Source organism: Pongo abelii, chromosome 3 (assembly GCF_028885655.2).
Source record: "Pongo abelii isolate AG06213 chromosome 3, NHGRI_mPonAbe1-v2.0_pri, whole genome shotgun sequence".
Lineage (NCBI taxonomy): Eukaryota > Metazoa > Chordata > Mammalia > Primates > Hominidae > Pongo > Pongo abelii.
The window spans coordinates 333341-350819 of record NC_071988.2 but is presented as its reverse complement, the minus strand read 5'-3'; the positions used below and the strand labels follow the sequence as shown (position 1 = coordinate 350819).

The 17479-nt window shown below is 45.3% G+C and overlaps 2 protein-coding genes across 4 annotated transcripts in view; both read right to left on the bottom strand.

Annotated features, from left to right (window-relative positions):
- Positions 1 to 16433, bottom strand: part of ZNF141 (zinc finger protein 141) — a 46579-nt gene extending 30146 nt beyond the window's left edge. Inside the window, exons 1-4 of one of the 3 annotated variants that reach the window (XM_054553635.2) lie at positions 16049 to 16428; positions 9151 to 9277; positions 8627 to 8722; positions 6695 to 8107 (exon numbers count right to left, since the gene is read on the bottom strand). In XM_054553635.2, coding sequence (XP_054409610.1) covers positions 8076 to 8107; positions 8627 to 8722; positions 9151 to 9277; positions 16049 to 16051 — 258 coding nt within the window. In that variant the 5' untranslated portion in view covers positions 16052 to 16428 and the 3' untranslated portion in view covers positions 6695 to 8075. Of the gene's footprint in view, positions 1 to 6694; positions 8108 to 8626; positions 8723 to 9150; positions 9278 to 16048 lie in introns of those variants that run through there. The other 2 variants (XM_054553636.2, XM_054553634.2) reach the window with 2 other exon arrangements.
- Positions 1 to 17479, bottom strand: part of LOC103890344 (zinc finger protein 595) — a 250709-nt gene that overhangs the window by 30146 nt on the left and 203084 nt on the right.

Genomic DNA, 17479 nt, shown 5'->3' with positions numbered 1-17479 from the left:
GAAAACCCTAGAAGCAGAGGTGCTCTCAGCACAATTCCTGAGTGAAGCTTTGTCATGAGAGAAGCATGGCCGTACCATTGCTTAGCGTGCATGTGTGTGAATGCGCAGAAATCACACTGTAGCAGCAGGTGGAAGGAAGAGTCTGCCCTCACAAGTCCTTCCCTTTAAGTCGTCAGTCCCCTATGGAGGAGACCTAGAATCACATTACACCTAACTGTGTGACAACTTGTGTGCAAAAGAAGTAAACTCTCAGCCGGGAGTGGTAGCTCACGCTTGTAATCCCAGCATTTTGGGAGGCCAAGGTGGAGGGATCACCTGAGGTCAGGAGTTCAAGACTAGCCTGGCCAACATGGTGAAACCTCGTCTCTACTAAAAATACAAAAAATTAGCCAGGCATAGTAGCGCACACCTGTAGTCCCAGCTACTTGAGAGGCTGAGGCAGGAAAATCACTTGAACTTAGGAGGTGGAGGTTGCAGTGAGCCGAGATCTCACCACTGCACTCCAGCCTGGACGACAGAGTGAGACTCTGTCTCCAAAAAAAAAGAAATAATAATAAATAAATAAATAAATAAATAAATAAATAAATAAACAAACTCTCCATTCTTCAACAGACCCACCATCTCCTTCCAACCAAGTCTGCTGTGATTTTTTTTTTTTTTTTTTGGAGACAGGGTCTCACTCTGTCACTCAGGCTGGGGTGCAGTGGCATGATCTCAGGTCACAGCAGCGTTGACCTCCGAGGGTTCAAGCAATCCTCCAGACTCAGTCCCCCAAGTAGCTGGGAATACAAGTGCATGCCACCATGCCTGGCTAACTTTCTGTATTTTTGGTAGAGGTGGGATTTCACCAGGTTGCCCAGGTTGGTGCTGAATTCCTGACCTCAAGCCATCTGCACTCCTCGGCCTTCCAAAGTGCTAGGATTACAGGCATGAGCCACCACACCAGCCTGATTATTTTTATTCCAACACCAAATATATGGAGTTTGCTGAACATCAACCAATCCTCCAACACAAACTGGGTGCCCAACAACTCAATTCTGACAACACCCAGGGTCAGCACAGACCCCACAAGTTCAGACCCAGTTCCACAACACTGCTTCCACTGCACATGCCAGTCACAAACTCCAGGGGCCCACCGACACTTCTGAGCAACTGACTATAAATCATGGGCTTCCCTTACTCCCTTCCTCAAATTTAATAATTTCATAAAACTACCACAGAACTTAGCAAAAACACTTTACCTGTTTTCCAGGTTATTATATTGAATACAGCTCAGTAAAAGCCAAAGGGAAAAAATGTATAGGACAAAGGAAAGTGCGGGAAAAGATGAGGTGGGTAGTGAATCTTGGTAAATAGGTATGACTAAGGTCTCTCCAATCCTTTGTGATCCGCAAGAAATGCTTAGTGCAAAGAAATACCCTTTTCACTATGATTTTGATGATGCTCCCTCTTAGATATCACAAATTCACAGACTCTACATTCCCCCAGGCCCCTGGACTCTGCTCCACCTTCAGTCTGAGCAGCATACAACCCCCCTTGATGTCCCTCCCAAGAGCAAGCTGACTTCAGGGTGAAACATTCTCTAATCTATCTTAAATCTGATTTTGCCATTCTCCAATCTGCCTTCTCCCTCTCCCTCCCACCTTCCTTTTTTTTTTTTGAGATGGAGTCTTGCTCTGTCACCCAGGCTGGAGTACCGTGGTACGGCCTTGGCTCACTGCAGCCTCCGCCTCCCGGGTTCAAGTGATTCTCCTGCCTCAGCCTCCTGAGTAGCTGGGACTACAGGCGCCCGCCACCACGCCCCGCTAATTTTTTGTATTTTTAGTAGAGACGGGGTTTCACCATGTTGGCCAGGATTGTCTCCATCTCTTGACCTCCTGATCTGCCCGTCTCAGCCTCCCAAAGTGCTGGGATTACAGGCGTGAGCCACCACGCCTGGACCTCCCACCTTGTTTCTAATCTTGTTTGCTCTTCTGTATGAAAAATAGCCTTTTTCTGCCTCATTTTGGAGATGCCTTTAGGTTTTATGCTTGATGCTTTCCCCACTGCAATACTCCTTAGAATAAACTCACTTACCTACATCAAAATTTATTTTACTTGATAATACGTAGAAACAGCCCCATGACAATAACAATTACACCCTCTCAGAGGATATCACAACCTCCTCTCATCCAAACTCTCACTGCATCTGCCTGTGGATACCCAGCTTTCCAGGGCTCCTTCGCTGTCTAATTTGAGCAGGCTGAGACACCTGAAAGAAAGGTTCACCAGCAACACACTATGGGGCTATTGATGACCTGCTCTGGCAGAATCAAGACTGACCTTACCCTGCAGTCTACAGGCTTAGGACTCTGATTCCCAGTCAAGGTTATTCACTTAGTTTTATGTAAAAAGAACTCAGTGGTTGAAGAATCCAGGAAAATTCCTCAAATGCAGTGCTTATGTTTTAGGAGGAAGGACAATTGTAAGGCACTTACATTTTGTACTTCAACAAGTATATGGAGGTATAAATGTTTCTCCAGCCAGGCACGGTGGCTCACGCCTGTAATCTCAGCACTTTGGGAGGCCAGGGGCGGATCATGAGGTCAGGAGACCATCCTGGCTAAGACGGTAAAACCCCGCCCCTACTAAAAATTAAAAAAACTAGCCAGGCATGGTGGTGGACACCTGTAGTCCCAGCTACTCGGGAGGCTGAGGCAGGAGGATCACTTGAACCCGGGAGGCGGAGGTTGCAGTGAGCCAAGATCGTGCCACTGCACTCCAGCCTGAGTGATAGAGCCAGACTCTGTCTCAAAAAAAAAAAAACAAACAAAAAAAAAACCAAACAGGTTTAACTGGCTCATGGTTCTGAAGGCTGTACAGGAAGCACAGCAGCTTCTGCTTCTGGGGAGGCCTCAAAAAGCTTCCAGTCATGGCACAAAGCAAAGGAAGAGTGAGTCATCTCACACAGTGGGAACAGGAGCAAGACACAGTGAGAGGGGAGGTGCCACATGCTTTTAAAAAATAAGATCTCAGGCCGGGTGCGGTGGCTCATGCCTGTAATCCCAGCACTTTGGGAGGCCGAGGCAGACGGATCATGAGGTCAGGAGATCCAGACCATCCTGGCTAACATGGTGAAACCCCGTCTCTACTAAAAAAAAAAAAAAATACAAAAAATTAGCTGGGCATAGTGGCAGGCGCCTGTAGTCCCAGCTACTCTGGAGGTTGAGGCAGGAGAATGGCATGAACCCGTGAGGTGGAGCCTGCAGTGAGCCGAGATCGTGCCACTGCACTCCAGCCTGAGCCACGGAGTGAGACTCCATCTCAAAAAATAAATAAAAAATAAGATCTCAGGAGAACTCACTCACTATGGCAAAGACAGTACCAAAGAGGCTGGTGCTAAACTATTCATGAAAAGCCAACCCTATGATCCAATCATCTCCCTCAAGGCCCCACCTCCAACATTAGGGATTACATTTGACATGAGATTTGAATGGGGACATAGATCCAAACCATATCATTTACAAAAGTGAAAAAGTGAGAAAATTCAAACATCCTTCAATGAATGAAAGATTTTAAAAGATGTGGCTTATACACGCTATGAAATATTCTTTAGCTTCAAATGAAAATATCTTGTCAGATGCTACAATAAGGATAAATCCTAAAGCCATTATTTTAGTGAAATAAGACACTAACAAAGTGACAATGCATGATTCCACTTTTATACAATATTTTAAGTATTAAGCACATAGAAAGCAGAAGTAGAAAGGTGCTTGCCTATGGTTAGGGTTGTGAAACCTCAGTGGAGCCAGAGATCGAGGGTTATTTGGAATAAGCAGGCCCTCACTCAGATGGCCAACTCAAGAGCCCACAGACATGGCTACAGACAAGGAAATGGCACACTGAGCTTGGTCTTACTGAGGATTCTGAAGCAGTTCTGTAACCTCTCTCAAATTCAATCTCAGCTATAGTCCAGAAGTGGTCCTTCCCATCAAGAGACCTACAGGGAGATACACACCCAGCCATGGCCCTGGAGGCAGGCCTGTGTATCTTGGCCTCAGCTGTGCTCCCTGAAGCAGCCCTGTGACTCAGTTCTAGCTCTCACAGTCACAGTCCATGGCCAGTTGTACACACTCAGGGACCCAAAGAGAAAAGTGTGGAAACTGTTCCCAGGTTGTCAGTAGAAGCCAAACCCATTCATACACCTGGTATTTGGCCCATCATATGCAGACAAACTTCAAAACCCGTCTACTGCCTGCCATATAGATTAATATCATCAAGGAAATTTAATCTCTCCAGGGCCCAGAAAGAATCCATGACTGTCCAAATCTCTGGTAATATAACCATCAAAGGCAGACCCCACAGCAGATCCAGCAGCACCCTTGTGACCCAGCTACAACCCTTCTTCTCTGCAACCCCAGAGGTAATCTCATCAGCCTGGGACTCAACAAAAGGAGATCTTTACTTGCCAAAAATAGTTCATAGAAACTGTAAAATTTGTCAAATGTACAGACACAGGGCTGCTTCAGAGACCATAGCCAGGAACAAGACCTGCAGGCCTGCCTCCAGGGCCACAGCTTCTATCTTAACATATTACTGGAAATTTGTATCAGAATAATTAGACAAGGAAAAGGAGAATAAAGCTCTCCAGCTTGGAAAAGAAATAAAAATGTTACTGTTTGTGGATAATATCATCATGCGTATATATAAAACCCTAGAGTAAAACAAGAAAAATTGATTGAACTAATAAATGCAGTCATTAAAATATCAGGATACATAATCAACATATAGATGCTTGTTGGGATTTTTTTTTTTTTTTTTTTTTTTTGAGACAGGGCCTCACTCTATTGCCCAGGCTTATCTCAAACTCCTGTACTCACATGATACAACTGCCTTGGGCTCTGAAAGTTCTGGGATCACAGAAATGAGTCACTGCACCTGGCACCACATACAAATATTTCTTGCATTTCCACAGAGTAAAAACAAACTTTCCAAAAATAGAAACCATTTCCATTTGCAATAGTATAAAAATAAGAATATCAAAATAAATTTAACCAAATGACATAAAAAACATACAGTATTATACACTAAATACACTAAGATATCAATGACAGAAAGTGAAGCAGAAACAAATAAATGGAAACATATTCTATTAGGATAACTAATATTGTCAAAGAATATTATCCAAAGTGATCTATAGATTCAATGTGATCTCTATCAAAATTTTATTGGCATTTTTCACACTAATAGAAAACACAATTGTAAAATTTAAGTGTAACCTTAAACGACTTTTAATAACCTGAGCAATCTTGAGAAAGAACAAAGCTGGGGGCATCATACTTGCTTTTTTTTTTTTCTTTTTGAGATGGAGTCCCGCTGTCACCCAGGCTGGAGCGCAGTGGCACGATCTAGGCTCACTGCCTCTTGGGTTCAAGCAATTCTCCTGCCTCAGCCTCCCGAGTAGCTGGGATTACAAGCACCCACCACCACGCCTAGCTAGTTTTTGTATATTTTTAGTAGAGACAGGGTTTCACCATATTGGCCAGGCCAGTCTTGAACTCCTGATCTCAAGTGATCCGCCCACCTCGGCCTCCCAAGGTGCTGGGATTACAGGTGTGAGCCACCTTGTCTGGCAGGCATCATGCTTTCTAATTTCAGACTTTCAAAACGAAAGACTGAAATTAAGACATGAAATCTTAAAACTCATGAAGAAAGCACATGGAAAAACCTTGTTGATATTGGTCTCGGCAATAACTTTTTTTGAAATGACATCAACAGCACAGCAACAAAATAAAATATAAACAAGTGAGACTGCATCAAAGTAAACAGCCTCTGCACATCAAAAGAAAAAATAAAAACAAAATTTTTAAAAACCCTGCAAAATAGAAAAGCATTTGCAAGCCATATCTGATAAGTTAATATCCAGCTGGGTGCTGCATCCAGGATGCAGAGGCTGTGGTGAGCCAAGAGCATGCCACTGCACTCCAGCCTGGGCAACAAGAGTGAAACTCTGTCTCAAAAAAAAAAAAAAAAGAATAAAACTAGAAGTATCATATAATCCAGCAATACCACTTCTGGGCATACTACCAAAGGAAATAAAATTAGTACCTCAAAGAACTATCTTCCCCCCCATGTTTATTGTAGTACCGTTTACGGTAGCCAATATATGGGGGGGGGGGTGTGTGTGTGTGTATGTGTATATATATATATACATGTATACACGTATATGTATACACACACACAGGACACTATTCAACCATAAAAGAGAAGGAAATCTAGCCATTTACAACATGGATAGACCTGGAGAACATTATGCTAAATGAAATAAGCCAAACACAGAAGACAAAGAAACTAAATTTTCTCAGTTAGATAGGAAATCTAAAAGTGTAAACTCATAGAAGCGGAGAGCAGAATGGTAGTTGTTAGTGCCTAGGGTGGGAATATGAGATATTGTTCAAGAGCACAAATTTTTAGTTATAACTTGAGTAAATCTGAGAAACCTAATGTATATTAGCATTAGATTACCAAAATAGCATTGTATTTATAGTTAATACTACAATGTATGCTTTAAATTTGCTACAACAGTAGGCCTTAAGAGTTCTTACTACCAAACAAAATGGTTATCTAGGTGAAGTAATAGATTTATTCATGAACTTGACTATATTGTTTCACAATGTAGATGCATATCAAATCATTACATTGTACACATTAAATATAAAGTCATGTAATTTTTATTTATCAGAAAAATCCATGTCACACAAACACAGACGTACAGTAAGTCCTCACTTAATGTTCAAATTAGGTTCTTAAAAACTGCATTGTTAAATGAAACAATGTTGCCATATGCCATTCAAACATAACTCTTGTTATCTTTTAAACTCTGGTTATCAATTAAACTCTGGTAAAATTAGTTTTCTTAAACAATATGTTGCTTCCCTCAGTTTCCAAGAACCTATCAACAATGTTAAGTGAGAATTTACTACACACTTAAATAACTTATATAGGTGTGTGTGTGAGACACACATTTTTATATAGCTACAGAGAGATACATCTCAATGACAGAATCTCAACAGACTTCCTACTAACACAAAATTATAATAGCTATTAACAAATAAGAGAACAATTGAGAGCTTAATATACACTTAGCAATGTTCTACGCTGGTTAATGACATAGCACATTTATGCTTGTTAATGACACAGTGCATTTAAGAAATATAGAAGGTGAGTAGATACTTTAATCCACTGGTTTCCAACCCTTTGAATGCAAGAACTTTTTTTGCTTATCTTCTGTGGTGGAGGATATCACAAAAATTTTTCAAAAACTTTTTTTTTTTTTTTTTTTTGGAGACAGAGTTTCACTCTTGTTGCCCAGGCTGGAGTGCAACGGCAAAATCTCAGCAAACCGCAACCTCCGTCTCCTGGGTTCAAGCAATTCTCCTGCCTCAGCCTCCCAAGTAGATGGGATTATAGGAATGCGCCACCACACCCAGCTAATTTTGTATTTTTAGTAGAGACGGGGTTTCTCCATGTTGGTCAGGCTAGTCTCGTACTCCCGATCTCAGATGATCGGAACTCCTCAGCTATCATTAGTGTTAGTGTATTTTATGTGTGGCCCAAGACAATTCTTCTTCCAATGTGGCTCAGGGAAGCCAAAATGTTGGAAATCCATGCTTTAAACTATATTATAATTTCAAAATTTGCACATACAGAGTTTAAATTACAAACGAGTTTATACTAAAACAGTAACATTTTGAAGTAAAATAACATTACATTTTTTTCATATTTAGGAAATGCTTATTGTTCTGATAAAATTGCTGAGTAAGAATTTTTGTAGAATTACATTTGCAACCTCCATAGGATTAAAAAACACTAAGTAGAAAAGATGCAACATCTGTCCTTGGTGTTCCTGGGATTTCTGAACCAAATCCCAGTAGGTCCACTACTCAACGTTACACATTTTAGACATAATACGAAAAGAATATTTGAAAAAAATACTTTGACATGGAGCTCCTCAGTAACACAAATATTCCAGTGTCTCCAAAAGCAATGGAACAGCAGTCACATCATGCAGCCCCTTATAAGCGATAAAGTGGACATTAGCTCTCCCTGTAAACTGAAAAGGAGATCACTAAAGAAAAAAAGAGAATTCTTAGATTTAACAGTGCAGGACAGAAGATGCCCCTATTTGTGAACATGAGAAAAAAATGCAGCTTTTTCAGAAATTATTTTCATTGGAGCAGAGCTTCCCAAACTACCTGGTTTATTTTTTATTTTATTTTTTGAGATGGAGTCTAGCTCTGTCACCAGATTGGAGTGCAGTGGCGTGATCTTGGCTCACTGCAACCTCCGCCTCCTGGGTTCAAGTGATTCTCCTGCTTCAGCCTCCTGAGTAGCTGGGACTCCAAGTGCGCACCACCATGCCCAGCTAATTTTTGTATTTTTAGTAGAGACGGGGTTTCACCATGTTGGCCAGGATGATCTCGATCTCTTGACCTCGTGATCCGCCCGCCTTGGCCCCCCAAAGTCCTTGGATTACAGGCGTGAGCCACTGCACCCGGCCGGCCCCAAACCACATTTTAAGGCCTGGCTTCCTTCTTGACCTTTGGTCCCCTTGCCTGTTTCCTCTCCTCCATTCACTCTCACCTACCTGGGGGTCTGGCTACGATCTTATGTATCTTCACGTTGTAGGGCTCTTTTCTTTGCTCCAGACAGGTGACCAGGTCTGGGTTAGAGATAGCAATACCTGTTTTATTTAAAAAAATAATAATAACATGACTATTGATGGGGATTCTCCAATTACCAACCTAGTACTATGCTAAGCAGAATAGAGAGATATTATGGAAGATTCTATAAAATTAATCCAAAAATTGTTTCCTGACAGAATCTTCAGAATATTTAAGTATTTTAAATCTGTGGGTTCTAAGTTCCACTACCAAGTACTACTGAATAAAAAATAAGTGGTGCAAATTGGATTGTAAGATGTGGAAACAATATTTTATGTCATTGAATTTCTAGAATTACCACTAACCTAGAGTGAAGGACTCCAATTAGCTCAAGAAAAGAGAAGATTTATGTAAAGATAAAACATAAAAGTTCCCAGGAGAAATTCTTCAAAGGAATAAAATAAAGCTCTGAGAAGAATTAGGAATTATGTATTAAAGTTCTACTCACCCAGGGAGACCAGGTTCCTGTAGTTCTCCAACATCACATCTCTATACAAATTCTGCTGGGCAGGGTCCAGGCATTTCCACTCTTCTGGAGAGAATTCTACGGCCACATCCCTGAATGTTAAGAGTTCCTGAAAATACAAATGTATCAAGTGACAGAGTTCTTAATTTGACTACAGGTGAAATGAGTTAAGAGGACTAGTTCTGACATGTGACTGACTGGGATCATCTGATAAAACAACTTTCAACACAGTAATGTTCTCTAAAGTATTCTATAGCTCTGCGGAAAAAGGAAGACATTCCAGCAGTTTCTGTTCCTGCAATAAAAATAATGGGCTACACTGACCTGTCCCTACCAAAACCAAGCAGAGTAGGCCCTGTGACCTCCTGGAACAAAGGGTGAACTCACCTTTCGGTAAAGTATCTGGAAGCCCTCATGCTTGACCCTGGCCTCGCTGTAGAATCACGCAAGGAACTGAATTTAAAAAATAAGCATATTTTCACCCAGAACAACAGCCAGGATCTGTGAAGAGGGTACAGCTGATAGTTTCTCTTTAAACTGTCCATGTGATCCTACTGAAGACTGGTCTGAGAGTCACTTAGCTAAGCACTGCCTCTCAAGCTTCAATGTGCAATTGTTTGATATTCTAGGCCTCACTGTAAGTAACAAAATTCTGCAAGTTTGAAAAGGGTCCATGAATTAGCTTTTTACAGCAAGTCTCCTGTTAATGCTGATGCTCCTCCGTCTAGACCCATTATAGTACCACTCAGTTAGAGAAAGCAGACACAGCATACAAAGTCCCTTACCCCAACACCGTTATCACAACACAAATACTTTTTGTCCCAAGACCACCAATCATCATCTCGAAACATAGCATTCTCTGCAGACCCTATAAGGTTACAAAAGTTGGAGATGGTGGCAATGTATGAGTAAGTCTGCATCTGAAAAACAACATGTGCACCTGCATTAACGCCATCTTTATGGGGCATGTAATATGTGCTCAGACGTATGTCACAGAACACTGTGATGGGAAGCTCATATTATGTGTGTTAATTCTCATAACATCCTGGGAGGTAGACACTAGGTGTCCCATACTTTCCAGATTTAAATGCAGGGCCCAGAATTTCCATTTCCTTTCTGTTTCCCCTGACTGACTTTTTAAAAAATGAATAGAATAATAGCTAAATATAAATAGATGGGAGAGAGCTAGAAAGAAAGTGTTAAGTACAATTCAGAGGAATTTTTTATTTTTGTGTTTGTATTTACTTTGAGACTTGTAAGAAAAAGCCACTGAAACTGTAGGGATGGAGAACAGGTTGCTGGGTGGGATGTCTCTAGAAACATTAGTTTTAATTTTATAGAAAAGATTTAAGGCCCCAAAATATATAGCTTTTTCCTATTTATTGGCTTCTGGGTTTCAGAAAATTGTGGGCAGCAGCTCTGGAGGGGAGATTGGAGTAGCCACCCCACTCTGATCTCCTCTACTAATCAGTTCTGTGAGAGATTTCAGTGTTGGCTCAGACCTGGACAAGGATCAGATGAGGGTGGATCTGGGCAGGGATGGGACAGAAAGTGGGCCCTAGGCTTCTGCTCTCTATGTCACTAAGTACTTTCGGTTTTGTCTTTTCTAAGCCTGCCCAAGAGAAATTTGATTCCCAGAATTTGTGAAATTTTAATCTATTTTAGCCACTTCTCTTGTCTTTTGTATAACACACAGTAACAAGGAATTTAACCAAAACCCTTATGTTTCTCTAGAGCAATTATATTAGAAGTTAAATATTTATTCTTAGCAAGGTAAACACAATACAAATAATAACAACTTCTCTTCTGTCAATGATAGCCATTCACGTAATGGCATCAAAACTCATAAAACAGGCTGGGCACGGTGGCTCACGCCTGTAATCCCAGCACTTTGGGAGGCTGAGGCGGGTGGATCACAAGGTCAGGAGTTCAAGACCAGCCTGGCCAATATGGTGAAACCCCATCTCTACCGAAGATACAAAAAATATTAGCCGACGTGGTGGAGGACGCCTGTAGTCCTAGCTACTCAGGAGGCTGAGGCAGGAGAATTGCTTGAACCAGGGAGGTGGAGGTTGCAGTGAGCTGGGATAGCACCACTGCACTCCAGCCTGGGTGACAGAGTGAGATTGTCTGAAAAAAAAAAAAAAACAACTCACAAAACAATAAAAGGGAAGTAGCCCAAATGAAGCTTAGGTCTCCTGTACAGTTTCCCTCTTTGTACTCAACACATAATGCTGAATTCAACCATTTATTCATGTGCTCTAGACTGCAAGTTCGTTGATGGTAGCGACCATGACTGCTTCATGTCTTTTTCTAATGAACATATGAAATAGAAGCAATTAGTTTATTGATCAGTTTGAGTCTTCAGATCTCCTCATTTTTCACCAATATCAGAAAACTGGAGCAACTCTTATCTGGGTACAAACCAAGGAGATTCTTTCTGTGAGGGGAGGAACAAACCCCGGATGAATCATTTCTCTTTCTCTGAAATGGAAGCAGAATTAGACCTTGAGGTCAGACTGAACCCCGTCTGCACAGGACATCCTCAAATGTCTCAAATACTCACAGATGCTGGTGAGAGTGTCCCCAGAGACCCTGGGCTGATGCTGCCCCCATAGTGATGCAGGCAGGAGAGACAGGCTGACTTTGTGGAGTGCAAACAGAAAATGGAACAGCCCTGGTGGAGCTGCATATCCTGGATCCAGATGTGAAAGTCCTGTCCCTGATCAGCTAACTCTGAGGCAAGGGGAAGGATAAAAGTACTCTACTCCAGTAACACAGTTTACAGGGAGGCATAGTTGTGACTATGGCTCTGGAGATTTTGTGGCCCTGAGCTCCTACTGCTAAAGTGCTTGTTTACACTTACAGATTCTGCCACAGAATTCTGTTCACACCAGAAGCCTCGCGCACAGCTATACCAGGTTAACTGGACAAGATCTGGAAAACTCAAAGGGCTCCACTCTGAAAGTGGGGCTTATGATGTCTATGTTGACCTCTCGTGATGCAGAAAATGCCTTCTGTGGCCGGGCGCAGTGGCTCACGCCTGTAATCCCAGCACTTTGGGAGGCCGAGGTGGGCGGATCACGAGATCAGGAGATTGAGACCATCCTGGCTAACACAGTGAAACCCCGTCTCTACTAAAAATACAACAACAACAAAAAAATTGTCCGGGCGCAGTGGCGGGTGCTCGTAGTCCTAGCTACTCAGGAGGCTGAGGCAGGAGAATGGTGTGAACCCGGGAGGCGGAGCTTGCAGTGAGCCAAGATCCTGCCACTGCACTCCAGCCTGGGAGACAGAGCAAGACTCCGTCTCGGGGGGGAAAAAAAAAAAAAATGCCTTCTGTGAGTTTTCTGTATGTCTTTTGCCCAAAGTCTGGCCCAGTCTTGGGAATCCTAGGCTAGGCCAGCTTTTATGTGCAGATTATAGGTGGGATTAATGTGTCTCAGTATTCTTAGGGGTTACAGCAAGGAGAGTAAAACCAGAGGAGAGATCCCCTCATGGAGGCTCCTTCAACACATTCTAAAGAATATTTTGGCCGGGCGCGGTGGCTCACGTCTGTAATCCCAGGACTATAGGGGCTGAGGTGGGCAGATCACAAGGTCAGGAGTTCGAGACCAGCCTGGCCAACATGGTGAAACCCTGTCTCTACTACAAAATATAAAAAATCAACCAGGCATGGTGGTGTGCGCCTGTAATCCCAGCTACTCGGGAGGCAGGAGAGTTGCTTGAACCTGGGAGGCGGAGGTTGCAGTGAGCCAAGATCGTGCCACTGCACTCCAGTCTGGTGGCAGAGTGAGATTCCTCTCAAAAAAAAAAAAAAATTTTTTTTTTGACCTAAAAGGAAAAAGCTGGGGTAAACATAATAAAAGAAGAGAGTTTATTTGGGCCAAAGCTTGAAGATTGCAGCCCTGGACTATAAAGCTGCCCTGAATATACACTCCAGTTAGAAGCAGTTACAAGTATATTTTTAAAGGCAAAAAGAAAGGCAGAGGGAACTGATAGAAAGCTGTCAGAAATTCTTATTGGTTTATAGAAGTAACATTGGTTAGTGATTGGCTATATACATTGTTAAGCTATAAGGTGTGGGTTATAGTGTCCAGTATGGCATTATTAGGTTAATTTATATCCACTTGTGGCAATAGCAAACAACTTCAAAAGACAAATAGTTCAAAGAGGGGAACAGTAGGACTGTGGTCTCATTTTAACACATCACTTGGTCTCATAATTAAAAGAACTTGTATTTCTCAAACAAAAGTTCTGTTCTTCTCTCAGATCCCAGGACATAAACTCAGAATTTGGAACTGCACATTTAAGACTTGGAGGGCTGGTAAGCACATTTGTGGGCATTTGGGCAAGGGGAGAAGGGAGAGACTTGAAGTTCTCAGGTTTAATCAATGCACATGTGTGAACCTGGCTGGATTTATGGGCCCCAAGATTTCTGAATCAGTGTCAGATCTGAAGATTACTGGCGCACTGAAAGAGGTGGAAAAACTGATCGCTATCCTAAAAAGTCATTTTTGTGGAAATCTAGTCAAACTGCTATAGAAGGGACTGTAGATTCCAAACAAAGAGATCATTTTGTTTGCAGCTTTGGGGAGCACTTTGCCACACAACTGTGGGTTGTGACTGGAATCCTGAGAAAGAAGGTTCTTCTCCAAAATGAAGCCTGGTGGGCACTTTGTGTATAACATCTGGTAATTCTTGACAGCGTATGGAAAATATAAGAGCAAAATCATCTACAATCCTAAAATACTGTCCAAAATAATAGAACAGCAAGAAAATGTGTTGTTAGAGAATTAAACAAAATGTGATGTGCATTACAGGCAATCTACTAAGAGATTGCCAAAACAAAGAAAGTCACCATAATTAGCTCTCAAGTAGAAGACTTGACAGTACCATGTAACATACACAGTTTATTACACTTTCACCTAGTAATTTGGGAGGTCATCTGGGTTTTCTAATTGGTAATATTCAAAGGGAAAATAAACTTCCCACAGCTTCAGGACAGGAGGTAGATTTGATATGTGACGGCAGGTACCTGCTGAAGGCAGCTTCCTACTCTCCTACAGAAATTGCAGAATAGGTTGTATATTCTTGCTATTCACATTTAAAAGCAATAGTTTCCATGTTCTAAAGACAATTTTGAGTCAAAAAAGACAAATCACCTAGTTAACAGATTAAAATGAGTTATATATATTTCAAAGAAGCAGAGAAAATATTTAAATATAAAAGTTTTCAAACTAAATGCTTTAAGGGAGAAGAGCAAAAATTCTTCCCTCATTCTAAAGAGAAAGCATTAAGCCTCTTCTGATTTGTATTTGGTCCTACAACAGCCAGGTCTAAAGGCATGTTCTTGAACTCACTAACGTGTGAATTCTTGTAGCACATGAGGGATGCACTTGGGCAAACTGTGTGCACAGCAAAGAGGATTTGCGGGGAAGAAAAGAGCAGAAGAAAGGTGCTATCAAGAGCCTTGGGTGGGGGCAAGGCAGGATTGACGACTGTTTTGTGCTACAAGTTCAGGCCCAGGCAGGGCTAAGCTCTGACTGATTCCTGAGTCCATAAAGGCAGAGGAGATTAGGATCAGGTGGTCCAGAAGCCTGGGTGGGTGAAGAAAACAGATTCCTGCTACAGATCTGGGGTTAAAATGAACCAGGAGTCTTCTGGGCACTGTGTGTGTTCTTGGGAGAAAAAGCTAGGAGCAAAGCTGCCATGGCCACAATTTCTGAGGGTAGAACCCTGTCCTGGGACAAGTGTGGCCGTGCGAATGCCCAGTGGGCGGGCTCAGGAGTGGGTTAGCATTGGGTGGGGGCTGGCAGCAGGGTGCGGGGAAGGAATGTTTCTCAGAACTCCTTTCCTCCAAGTTCTCAGTCCCCTCTCTCCCCGGGAGGAGACCTGGAGGAACAGGACAGTGCGCAGCAGGACAGCGCATGTGCAGAACCCGGCCAGGTCTCCCGCGGACACCGGCGACTCTCTCCAGCCCAGACTCAGCCATGTCTTTCTTCTGACAGGAAACGTGAGGAGTTTGCTCAACACCAGTCAATGCTCCAACCCCAACGGGCTGTCCAGCAACTCACTAACGACACCACCCAGAGTCAGCGCAGACCCCACAAGCTCAGCGCTCTTCCCGCAGCTGCCCCCCTGCAGACGCCAGTCCCTGCCTCTGGACACCCGTCTTCATTTCTGAACACCTGTCTACAAACCAGGGGCCCACACCCTCCTCAAGTTCAATAATACGGCAGAACTACTCACAGAACTCAGCGAAGCGCTGTGCGCGCCCACACCAGCGTATTCTAAAAGATGCCACTCAGGAACAGCCACGCGGAGGAGGCGCACAGGGCAAAGGGACTGGTGGACAAGTTGGAGCGGGCGGGTGATTTGCTTCGCTTCCTCACACACCTCACAAAAAGCCTTTCAAGACCCGCCGGCAGTCCCCAAACCACGAGCCACGGCCGGCGCTGTCCCATTAATGAGTCCCCGTTTGTTCACATGAACTCTGTTTTGATGGGGCCTCGATCTCATTCCGAACCGGGTAAAGTAGGGACGGGATCCCCGGACCACAGCTTCTCCCACAGCTCCTCCCACGCCGGCATCGCGCACGCCACTCGGGCGGCTTCCAGATAAGCTACTCCTCACCCCACAGCCTGGGGAAGGTGCGGGGCTGCGGGCGCAGAGCTGCACAAGGAGGGCTGCAGGCTGGGCCAGAGCCGCCCTGCGGGGACCGACAGGAGCCCAGGTCCCTCACCGGTGGGGACTGAGGCCCGAGGGCTGAGCGGCGGCAGCGGGGACTCCGTTTCCAGACTCGGTCCCGCCGCCGCCATTTCCCGCCAGCTCCCAAGAGACCTCTTTAGCCTTGGGACGCCCTGCCCCGCACACTCACCATTTCCCCACTTCTGGGGTATTCGGCAGTCTCAGCTACCAATCATCCAATACCCGCAGGTCACAGAGCGACGGAGGCTGAGGCTGTGGCCGAATCACCAAGGCCTCCCAGAACCGAGGACGCAGAGAGACGAACCCCCTAACCCGCAGCCTGGCAGTAGCCAGACGCAAAGACCGCGCCACATCCCGGAAGCCACCGCCTCCTCTCTGGCTGCGTGTCTGATTGGGCAGTTTTCACTCCAGCGCCCTGAATGGATATGGCTCCAATCTCCCCGCCCTCAGACCTTGAGTGACAGAAGTTGCAACCACACACTCCACGGAATGTGGCGAGAGTGACAGCCGGGGGCCTCCAGGCACTTTCAGGCTGGGCTTTCTCTTCGTGCTCGGCCTGGCACAGCCTAGGGGTCATTTTTTAACCTTGTGATGTGTAAGGTAATGTCCATTTAGAACTTATACACGCACGCACACACAGACATACACACGCAGACATATACGCGCGCACACACACAGACGCGCGCACGTACGCAGTCTCACATACATACACACACAGAGTCACAGACGCACGCACGCATGCACGCACGCACGCACGCACGCACAGCCCATCCTGCCTCCAGGCTCGCGAAATCACCTCTCCACAAACCCTGCCTTCGGGGTCGCAGCCTGCAGGCCGACCTCAGTCCGTCCTCACAGAGCATAGTTGGGTGCATAGCCCTCCCTGACGCGCGAGGAGCAGGTTCACGGGAGTCGGTCGCGCATCCCTAGTGCCCTGCGGGCCTCCAACCGGCTGGGGCGGTGACCCCGGGTGAGGAGGGCTTTGGTGCGGGTCACCATTGCTGAGGACACCCTCCTCCCCCGGAAGCGGGGTCCTGGGGGTCTAGGGGGCGGGTCCCTGACCGCTGTAAACAATAGGTCTTTGGTGTCCACGCAGCAGGCAGCAAATAGGAAGTGAGCATCCCGTCTTTGGCCTCACCTTCGTGTCTGTAGAATGGGGGTGAGGGGACTCAGGACTCCGAGCGCTGTCGGGCGGGGCGAGGTGGGCTAAGAGTGTGTCTCCCTCCCCAAGCCCACCCGGAGCTGTGCGGGGCGGGACCGCCCCAGGACCCTGGGTTCCCAGCAGCTCCTGGGGGCCCCGCCGCCCCACCCCAGGCTGCGCTGCGCAGCCCGAGTCCCCGCCGGCCCCACCGCGCGGTCGCTTTGAGGTTGGCCGGGGTCTGCCCGGCGATGGCGACGCTGCAGCCGCTGGAGCCGGGGCCACCGGGGGTCTCGGCGGGACCTGGCGGCAGCGAGGACGCGGACCCTGGAGACATGGGAGGGGCGCGCCCCGAGCCCGAGCCCCACCCGGACGTGGCCGCCGTCGGCCTAGCCAGGGCCGGGGCGGACACCGTGGGCGTCGAGGACGAAGCCGGGCCCGCGCCCCTGGGCGACCCGTTGA